At 40.9% G+C, this 9485-nt stretch overlaps 5 protein-coding genes across 5 annotated transcripts; 2 read left to right on the forward strand and 3 right to left on the reverse strand.

Annotated features, from left to right (window-relative positions):
- The first annotated feature begins 681 nt into the window (after positions 1–681).
- LOC128742282 (uncharacterized) lies at positions 682–1309 on the forward strand. The gene has a single exon (XM_053838605.1). It carries the CDS (start codon positions 785–787, stop codon positions 1232–1234), a length of 450 nt encoding a protein of 149 aa, XP_053694580.1. The 5' UTR covers positions 682–784; the 3' UTR covers positions 1235–1309.
- Positions 1310–1403: 94 nt separating this feature from the next.
- On the reverse strand, positions 1404–2040 carry LOC128744037 (uncharacterized). The gene is made up of 2 exons (XM_053840780.1): positions 1772–2040; positions 1404–1704 (listed from the first exon to the last, which is right to left on the reverse strand). Exons 1-2 carry the CDS (start codon positions 2038–2040, stop codon positions 1404–1406), a joined length of 570 nt encoding a protein of 189 aa, XP_053696755.1.
- Positions 2041–2479: 439 nt separating this feature from the next.
- Positions 2480–4009, reverse strand: LOC128743237 (probable asparagine--tRNA ligase, mitochondrial). The gene is made up of 2 exons (XM_053839780.1): positions 3834–4009; positions 2480–3778 (listed from the first exon to the last, which is right to left on the reverse strand). Exons 1-2 carry the CDS (start codon positions 3963–3965, stop codon positions 2480–2482), a joined length of 1431 nt encoding a protein of 476 aa, XP_053695755.1. The 5' UTR covers positions 3966–4009.
- Positions 4010–4185: 176 nt separating this feature from the next.
- LOC128742690 (39S ribosomal protein L41, mitochondrial) lies at positions 4186–4788 on the forward strand. Its single transcript, XM_053839129.1, has one exon. It carries the CDS (start codon positions 4261–4263, stop codon positions 4735–4737), a length of 477 nt encoding a protein of 158 aa, XP_053695104.1. The 5' UTR covers positions 4186–4260; the 3' UTR covers positions 4738–4788.
- Positions 4771–5737, reverse strand: LOC128742689 (uncharacterized). Its single transcript, XM_053839128.1, has 2 exons — positions 4972–5737; positions 4771–4898 (listed from the first exon to the last, which is right to left on the reverse strand). The coding sequence occupies exons 1-2, from the start codon at positions 5668–5670 to the stop codon at positions 4827–4829; spliced, it is 771 nt and encodes a 256-aa protein (XP_053695103.1). The 5' UTR covers positions 5671–5737; the 3' UTR covers positions 4771–4826.
- Positions 5738–9485: the final 3748 nt, after the last annotated feature.

A 9485-nucleotide genomic window follows, 5' to 3' on the forward strand; every position in this document is an offset into this window, starting at 1 on the left:
CATTTTAGTTAAAACTGTCGAACCAGTTTTCTCTTCTACAATCTGGATGTTAAGAATTCGCCCATATTTGACATGTTTTCAAAACGATGGTTTTCGTCAAATCAAAACAACAAGTTCATAGGGTGCGCACCTTGCGCGTGTGTGAAAATGAATAGAGTTACCAAATATTCAGATTAAAATGAATTCGCTTGATCTGAATGAGGTGTTTTTCATATTAGCGGGGGTTGAGTGTGGTATAATCAATATATATAGCACAGACAAACAGACGAGACACTCGCGTTAATTCCATCGTCCAATCAAAAACCACCAAAATGAAACAATGTTAAATTTTTACACTCGAACAACAAACAATCATGAATGTATCCATAGTAACTCCGTCAGGGCGAACTCGATGCTCCTCCAATGCATGTCAAAAGATTGTGCCCACTTGTGCTCAATATCCGCTATTATCGCTCGTGGAAAGCTGGATAGGTTGAATCTAAGCAAAAACAAAAACACAAAAACGCTAAACACATATTGTTACAAAAGTGCTACACTGGTGAAGCTACTCCACAAAAACATTAACAACATTAAAATATCTCTCAGTGCATACTTTTGAAACGCATTCGCATTTTTCATTCTGCAGAATCCATCTTCCGTTGTCAAAAAACGCGTAAAACTACATCCGCAACAAAGCAAACGTCAAACTCTCTTTTCGTCCACATCTTTTGTGCGAGGACGTAGTGTCGCGAAGAAATTTCGATAAATTTCGATTTGAAGTGCCGTATATCGTAATTCCGTAACCATGGCGGACACCACCGATGCCGAGGGCGTTAAGAAGAAGCGCGCGTTCCGTAAATTCACCTACCGAGGTGTGGATCTGGACCAGCTTCTGGACATGAAGCACGATCTGCTGATGGAGCTCATGCATAGCCGTGCTAAGCGACGTTTCAAGCGCGGTCTGCGTCGTAAGCCGCTGGCTCTGATCAAGAAGCTCCGCAAGGCCAAGAAGAATGCTCCCCCGAATGAGAAGCCCGCAATCGTGAAAACCCATCTGCGCAACATGATCATCGTTCCGGAGATGGTCGGTTCCATCGTTGGTATTTACAACGGCAAAACATTCAACCAGGCGGAAATCAAACCGGAGATGATTGGTCACTACCTTGGAGAGTTTTCGCTTACATACAAGCCTGTTAAGCACGGTCGGCCCGGTATCGGTGCTACCCACAGCTCCCGTTTCATTCCACTGAAGTAAAGGGTAGCTACAAGTTTATCTTTAAGTAAAATTCGAGTGATGCGAATTTAAAATACATACTGATTACAAACAGAAGTGGAATTTACTAATTGTGACTTATTTAATTTACCAAAACACCTTTATTTTTTCGCCTTAGAAGTTTTATTGTTTACACAAAAATAGAGGAGATTTACTTGCAGCAGCAGAATCTACAACAGACGTGTGTTTCCAATTGTGCCTCGTTAATATGTTTTCGATTTGAAGTCTTCCGTTGTGGTGCCCACGGCATTCTTTCTTCCGGTACCACCTTGTTTGGTTTGTATGCTCGTCTTGTGCAAGCACTGCATCGTATTGGACGATTATTTGCAGATTCGGTTGAATCTCCTAAATCGTCCAATGATCTCGATGACAAAGATCGTCGGCGATTGTGGTCCAACTCGGCACCGGTTGTTTTCGGACGAATAGGGTAGATATACTCTCGGCTCAAAAAGCTACGTTTGAGTTAAATTCATGTGGTGACCATTTAATTAGTTGGTTGATGAATGGCAATGAACTTACTTTGGTCTGGCATGGGTCCATATATTATCCAACCGCTTCTTACTCATTATGGCTCCAAGTCGCTGCAGTAGACGAATGTTGTCCCGTTCAATTTTCTCCGTTCGCTCGCGTTCTTTTTGCAATTTTTTCAACTTTTGCGTGATGTGGGCTCGTTCTGCTGGAGGGTGAAAATCAATTGCCGGAGCAGCGGTTTCCACCTTAACGCGGTGATTGTAGTATCGTTGCATTTGCCACGGGCGGATTAACAATTTCTCCTTTTTGGTTAACATTTCTTTGCCTTGTTAATTAGTCCAAATCAATATATAAAAGAACAGTGTCACGGAAAGGCCAAGGTTTTCGCTTGAAATTAGAACCAGTAAATAATATTTGATAGTTTCCAAGGATACCCATACCGGATGTTGAAATGCGTAACCATGTAAAAGTACATTCACACAGGTAAACATTTTTACTATTGAATGTTGAGACTACGCCGCCGATTCCATTCCGCCTATTTGTTTAATTCTATCGAAAGACTTTTTCTTTTTAAGGATAAACCACGCAGATGCGACTGGATAGTTGATTTTCTATTTTCAGCTAACAACCAGGTGGATAGGGCATTTTAAATTTTTACCCTTGGCTTTGTGTCCCATACTGAAGTTCTTTCAAAAGGTTGAACATTAAATTAAAAAATATTTTTACTTCCCTTTATACATTTATTCCACAATAATCTTACATTGGACAATTATGTGCCCAGCGTGGAAAAGGTATTACATCTCTAACATTGTGCACGTGCAAAATCCAAGACAGATACCGTTCTAGGCCAAGTCCAAATCCACCCGTGGGGACAGAGCCGAATTTGCGCAGATCCAGGTACCATCCCAAGGCGTCATGGTCCGGTAGTTTCTCCTTTAGACGATTGTAATCGTTCTCACGAAGACTTCCGCCGACTAATTCACCCACATGAGGAACGAGAAAGTCTAAACCATCGACAAGGCTCGAATCGTTCGGGTATTCTCGCATGTAGAACGACTTAATCTCTTTTGGCCACCTCTCAACGAACACGGGACTTTGGTGGTAGTCAACCAGAAAAAGCTCTTGTTCTTTATTAATCCCGCTTTCTGCTTGCACAGCTCCTTTTAGTTTTCCTTGATTAGTCTTGAGGATATCAATTGCTTCTCTATAGGTTATGCGCGGGAAAGGTTTTTCCAACCATGCAAAATCTTTCTCAAGACTTGACTGGGTAGTTAATTTCCTTACGAGATCGATGTCTGGCGAAACAGAGTTCAATAGTGACCGTGTAACCGTTTTGACTAACGACTCGATTCTGTTCATCAGGGCTTCTGTCGTATCCATAAATGCCTCCTCTAGTTCCAACATATAGAACTCACTCAAGTGAATGGGAGATTTACAATTCTCTGCCCGGAATGTAGGACCAAAGCTGTAGACTTTGCTTAGTGCATGGCAAATTGCTTCCAAATGTAGCTGACCTGACACAGTTAAGAAAGCCGGGCCATTAAAATAGCTGTCCTCGAGCGGTGAATTGTTTTTAGATACTTGCCGCGTTAACTGCTCGCTAGCTGGTTTCACTTTGAAAGCTTCTCCAGCTCCCTCGCAGTCGTTGGAGGTAATGACCGGGGCGTGTACTTGAATGAAACCTTCCTGATCTAGAAACTGATTGATACAATGTATGGCACGGTGGCGCACACGTAGAGTGGAACTTATCGCAGCGGTTCGCGCTCGAAGGTGGAGATGATTTCTAATATATTCTGGAGGATAAGCTTTTTTCGGGTAGAAAGGATAACCGTCCGAAAGTGTACAGCCCCCTAGCTCTTGTAGAGTGTCCACATTCAGCTCTAACTGGTCCTTTGGCGTCTGTTTAAGTGTGCCTTTTACATCCACTGATGAACCATAAGCCGTCTCGCCTAGCTTAAGTTTACTAACGACTAACTGGAGATTGCTTGGACTCGTTCCGTCATTAACATCCAGAAAAACATTTTCTTTCGTTTTACGAACAGCTTTAACCCAGCCCTAAAAATATACACATAATTTATTCAATGTTTATTATAAAATGACCAGAACTTACTTGTATTTGGACTTTATCGCTTTCATTATATTTACCACTTTCTACATCCAGAATTCTCGCAACATGATAAACACTCCGCTTAGCAATAGTGTTCGATTTTGAATATAAGCTGCCATACAGATGCTTCAACATCTTATTATGTCTTTTTGTTACATAAAAACTAAACAATTATGCTTAAATGTTTCGCTATTATCGTCAGCAATATTTAAAGTTTTTTAGGGATAATGGCAATACTACGAACGATAATGAAGTAAACTTGAAAATAAGGAACACCTTCTTCGAAGTCAACATGCGTATTTGTCAAAATGACATCCGTCACATGCAAATTGCAAGAAAACAGAAAAAAACTAAAATCGCACGCCACAGGAATATTACAATATTAGTTTTCTTTGCATTTATTTAAGAAATTTGATCTAATTTACTTAAAATGTATCACATATTGAAGCGCAGCATCAGTACGACCGCAGCGAGTTTTGGTAAGCACAATTTTCGAAAATTCCTGCTCTACAACAAGCGCGGTACACGAATCTTCAAAAAGCTTCGTGCCGCTAATCCGGAGCTATACCCAGACATGCCGATCGACAAGCGAGGAGTTCGGGACACGGGCGTCACGCACGACGGCAAGTATGTTGAAATCGCGGAAAAGATCCCGGAGATCATTGTACCCAACTTGGAGGGGTGCAAGTTTAAGCCGTACGTGTCCTACCGGGCACCGGATGTGGTGCAGTCTGAATTCACCAGCCAAGATCTATTCAACGCTGTGTACGCACAAAAAGTGATCGACGATTTTAAAGAGAGCAAGCTGAATGAGGATGGCTCTCCCAAGGAACCATCCGAAGAAGAATTGTTAAATTCGGACGAGGCCTGGAACAGAGCGCGGAAGACGGGATCGGATATATTTTAGTTGCACAGTCACAATAAATTTGTAGTAGTACCATCGAATAAAACTTTATTAAAATATTGAAAAATGACGTATTGTTGAAACGGCACCTTTTATGCATTTTGTCGCATAGCTAGTAACTTACGCACCCATTGAGACATCCGTTCATCGTCGTTTCCAAAGAACTAGAAATAACAATCAAAAAGTTTTAAAGTCATTTACAATCACACTAATTGATTCACACACAAAAAAACTTACATTCGGATGAAACAATGGATCTGCTGCTTGCTCTTCCTCAGTTTTGGGTACCTTGATGGTTTGGGCAGCCAAATCAATTACAATGTTTCCTCCCACCTGACCGGCGTTTGGCTTCTTGGATGACACGAAGGCTTGCGGAACGAACTCGTCTGCGTCCAGTTTCTCCAGGATTGATGCCTTATCCGGTTCGATGTCACGAACTTCCGCCAACGATTTAAATACGAACTCTTCATCGGGCTTGTCCGTAGACTTTTTCGATCCCGAAGTGCTTGTGTTGCTGGATGAATTAGAGCTGCTACTATTGCTACTGCTACTGCTGCTGCTGGAACTACTCGAACTGGTCCGTTTACGAGAGTACTTCTCTCGTGTGTCTGTATGCTTCCTATCCTCGTCACGCCTTTCGCGGTTGCGGTCCTTGGAACGACTTCTACGTCGATAGTCAGATCCAGAGCTGGTATACTTTTTCTTTTGATCTCTATGATGGTGATGGCGAGAAGATGGCTGAGCACTGCTTCTAGCTGAGGATGCTGATGAAGTACCCACAGAGCGTGATTTTGAAGACCGTTCCTCAGAGCGGCGGTAACGGGAATTGTAATCGTTTCGGCCAGAATACTTATCCCGATCGCGGGATTTGGAACGGGACCTTCGGCGTGAATGCTTTTGCGAACGCATTGGAGAACGGGAATAAGCGCGAGGCATGCTCGTTTATAATTACTTTACTTGTGAATAACTACAAATACAGAAACTAAAGCAGTTTTACTAAAACAATTTGCTATTTTGGTTTGTTTTTTTTTTGTTTTTTACACCAACCACGGTTGACTAATGTATAGTTAAGGTGGTCGTGGTCAAAAGATGCCATAATTTGTACACTTTACCAGCAAAGTACCCAACGCCAGCATAAAAATCACGTAAAAATCTACACTGAGGCTGTGAACCGAGACTGAAGCCTCATTCCATCGTCAATGAAAACCATCATTTCTATAATTTTTGCTTAAGCCAAGACTCAAACAACAGTCGCTGCGCGAGAACGCCGCTCGCCTGCTCTGGCGCTGTTGTCAGATAATACAATAGTCAGATAATTTATAGCATTGCTAAATTTATAGCAACCTTCTCTGCGTATCCAGCTTTTTACGCGCTATCCAGTTTTTTACGCGCTATAATGGCGGACGCTATAAATTGTGTTCGTAATATTCGAACAATCTTTTTGACAACTCTGCATCTAGAGTGACTATATACAGAGTGGCGCCAAGTCATCCCAAATGTATGCAATGCGGTTTATCCTAGGTTTTTCTTTCTCTTTCCTGCATACGCGTTGGATAGGTTGTCTGCTCGATTGGAATGACACTGACAGATAATTGGGTCCTAAAATTTGTGATAAAAAGATGATTTTTTTAGAAGGAACGATAAAGCTTCCCATTATGACTACCAGAGTATAGTTTTTTCTTTTTTAAAAAGATGCAGAGCACTAAAAAATTAAAAAACAAAAATATTGTAATTTATTCTCCCTTGACATTAGATCTTCCTTGACATAACGAAAATAACACGTTTCTGGCAACAATGATAACTTTTTCTCACTGGCAACTCTGGTTTGACATTAGAGCAGCTGATCGTTTTGACAGTTACAGCTTCGCAGTTGTCTCTTGTGCTTGTCTGCGTTTTGCTGGTCGTGAGGAAGTGGGACATCAAATTTGTACTAGTTATCGGATAAAAGTTTTGATTCGGGCGATGTATTCCAATCCATCGATTCACGGTGCTAGACTTTGTTCAAATCTAGTTTGCGCTAAGAATGACTAAACGATGTCAAACTGATGGCCAACAGTATAATCTCGGTACAATCGACCCCGCAGAACAGTATGAAAAAAAAACGCCAACCGAAACTGGCACCGTATTATCAATCAGATTGGTATGTTCTGCTACTCCGATGTGAATCAGCAGTAGGGCGAACGGCAGACCAAAAATTTCTGTGCGTTTCTAACCAAACACGGTCGCATCTCGATGGCGGGTGTTGCATCCGAAAACTGAAGCCATCCACGCTGTGACCAAGTGCAGTCACTACGCTTATTGCTGATTTTGACAAAGGCCCTAATTAAACTGAGATGCTATAACCAATAGTTCAAACGTTGTTCATGTCATCTCTTGGCTTTATCAGATTATGCTATCTACCGAACGTCTTTCTCAATATCCGGAACCGGAAAATGAGTTGAAAACTCAGAAAATGTTTTAGGTCGCGATTGCCAAGCCATTTCCTGACTTTGCAACTTTTGACTTTCTGACACACTGTCACATGAACGTGAAGGTAAACAAAAAGTCTTCCGTAACATTTCAAGACACACTATGGTTTCTTTTTATAATTCGTGTTGTCTAGACACCGCTTGACACAACCATGCACAACTATAGTTTGTCTACATAAGGTTGCCCAAATGTTTATTTTTTGTTCAAAATTTCACAAAATTAAAAAAAAAGGTTTTTAACGGCAATAGCTTAAAAATATAAAATTGAATATCAAAATATGTGTTCCTAACCCTAACCTCATCGATTCAAGCTAAAAACGACATAGGGCTTTAGGACCCAATTATCATTCCAATTTTGACATTGTCGCCACTCTGTATATAGTCACTCTATCTGCATCCATCAAAACTGGGCACTCTTCTCCTGTACGGCAGTGTTGCTCTTTCTTTCGTTTACGCAAAAGAAGGAGAACAATAGTTTTGTTTACATTTCGCACATTTTTGCTCTCCTTCTTTGGCGTAAACGAAAGAAAGAGCACGGTAGTGTTGCAAGAGAAAAGTGCCAGATTTGATGTATGCAGAGTTGTCAAAAAGATTGGTCGCATATTACGAACACAATTTATAGCGGCCATCATTATAGCGCGTAAAAAGCTGGATAATGGCGGACGCTATAACTTGTGTTCGTAATATGCGACCAATCTTTTTGACAACTCTGCATACATCAAATCTGGCACTCTTCTCTTGCAACACTACCATGCTCTTTCTTTCGTTTACGCCAAAGAGGGAAAGCAAAAATGTGCGAAATGTAAACAAAACTATTGCTCTCCTTCTTTTGCGTAAACGAAAGAAAGAGTAACACTGCCGTACAGGAGAAGTGTGCCCAGTTTTGATGGATGCAGAGTTGTCAAAAAGATTGCTCGCATATTACGAACACAATTTATAGCGTCCGCCATTGTAGCGCGTAAAAAGCTGGATAGCGCGAATACTGCACCAGGCGATGCTAATCCAGCTTTTTACGAGCCATAATGGCGGACGTGTTCGTAATATTTGAAGAGCATTTTTGACATTTCCCTAATACAGCCTGAATTCGCACTACTGTACATCGCACGTTTTCTTTCCGCGCGTTCACGGTAAAACTAAAGGTATGTACGGAAAGAAAACGTGAGATGTACTAGGAAAATGTCAAAAATGCTGTTTAAATATTACGAACATGTCCGCCATTATGGCTCGTAAAAAGCTGGATAGAAATACTCATAGTAAGAGATACGCGGAAACTAAAGCCAACGATTTGGCATCAGTGTACAAAAACTACCAGCTCCTGCTGCGGAGCACAAATACTGTAGCAGCGTGACTTGATTGTTTTAACATGATCCGCTTCAGTTTTATTTACATCAATTTTGCACAATAGAGCGATATATCTTTCAACTTAATCAGTGTAAAATGCATTACAAAGCTTTATACACACTTTGTCCAAGTATAATGTTCACGGTGCGTGACAATAGCTTTAGTAGATTTCATGACTATTTCAATACTTTTTAATCAAACATTTAAGCAAACAGTATGCATGTTCGATTGACTCCCTTTTGGCAATTCTCGCTGCTCGATTGGCTCCCAAGATGGCTGCTTCCGCGTATCTCTCACCTCTGAGTATTTCTAGCATTGACTACCTAATCATATCTAGGTACACGACATCTGTGTGCCATGCAGAGATGCCAATTTTGAAGACATTTTTGTTACAAAAAAGTGAAATGTCTTCACTTAAAGACATGTGTAGACATGTTTAAATAGACGGAAAGCTGAAGGAAGACAAATGTAGACATTTTTCTAACATTTTTCCTTGATTCGTGAAGACTTTTCAAAAAATCAACTGGCATCCCTGGTGCCGTGACTGATTCTCCTTACCCAACCCTGGTAACCAAGGGGTTTCCAGTAAGGCGTATAAGTGCGCAGTAATCAGAGATTACTTTTGTAATCATTTGCGAATTAATTAGGTAATCAATGGTAATCAGTAAAGTAATCAATGATAATCTTAAGTAATCATTGGTAATCATGATTAATTTATAGTAATCACAAGAGACTGATTGCTGGTAATCAGAGGTAATCAGCAAAGTAATCAAAAGGAACTTTTTTCAAAGGCGCGTAGTAATCATTGCTGTTGGAAACACCTTGCTGGTAACGCTCAAACATGCCTATAGGCAGGGTTGCCACATGCACAGATTATTCTGTGTTTAACAGATATTTGAAAGAAATCGCCTGTACAGAATCTGTATGCATAGAATATGGATA

Source organism: Sabethes cyaneus, chromosome 3 (genome assembly GCF_943734655.1).
Source record: "Sabethes cyaneus chromosome 3, idSabCyanKW18_F2, whole genome shotgun sequence".
NCBI classification, from domain to species: Eukaryota; Metazoa; Arthropoda; class Insecta; order Diptera; family Culicidae; genus Sabethes; species Sabethes cyaneus.

What these genes read in the sequence shown, in the direction of transcription:
- LOC128742689 (XM_053839128.1), bottom strand. Translation starts at nt 5,670, where the DNA reads ATGCCTCGCGCTTATTCCCGTTCTCCAATGCGTTCGCAAAAGCATTCA. An exon ending in ATCCATTGTTTCATCCGAAT is followed by an intron (nt 4,899 to 4,971) that starts GTAAGTTTTTTT and finishes TGTTATTTCTAG; the next exon opens with TTCTTTGGAAACGACGATGA.
- LOC128744037 (XM_053840780.1), bottom strand. Translation starts at nt 2,040, where the DNA reads ATGTTAACCAAAAAGGAGAAATTGTTAATCCGCCCGTGGCAAATGCAA. An exon ending in TGGACCCATGCCAGACCAAA is followed by an intron (nt 1,705 to 1,771) that starts GTAAGTTCATTG and finishes ACTCAAACGTAG; the next exon opens with CTTTTTGAGCCGAGAGTATA.
- LOC128742282 (XM_053838605.1), top strand. Translation starts at nt 785, where the DNA reads ATGGCGGACACCACCGATGCCGAGGGCGTTAAGAAGAAGCGCGCGTTC.
- LOC128742690 (XM_053839129.1), top strand. Translation starts at nt 4,261, where the DNA reads ATGTATCACATATTGAAGCGCAGCATCAGTACGACCGCAGCGAGTTTT.
- LOC128743237 (XM_053839780.1), bottom strand. Translation starts at nt 3,965, where the DNA reads ATGTTGAAGCATCTGTATGGCAGCTTATATTCAAAATCGAACACTATT. An exon ending in GCGATAAAGTCCAAATACAA is followed by an intron (nt 3,779 to 3,833) that starts GTAAGTTCTGGT and finishes GTATATTTTTAG; the next exon opens with GGCTGGGTTAAAGCTGTTCG.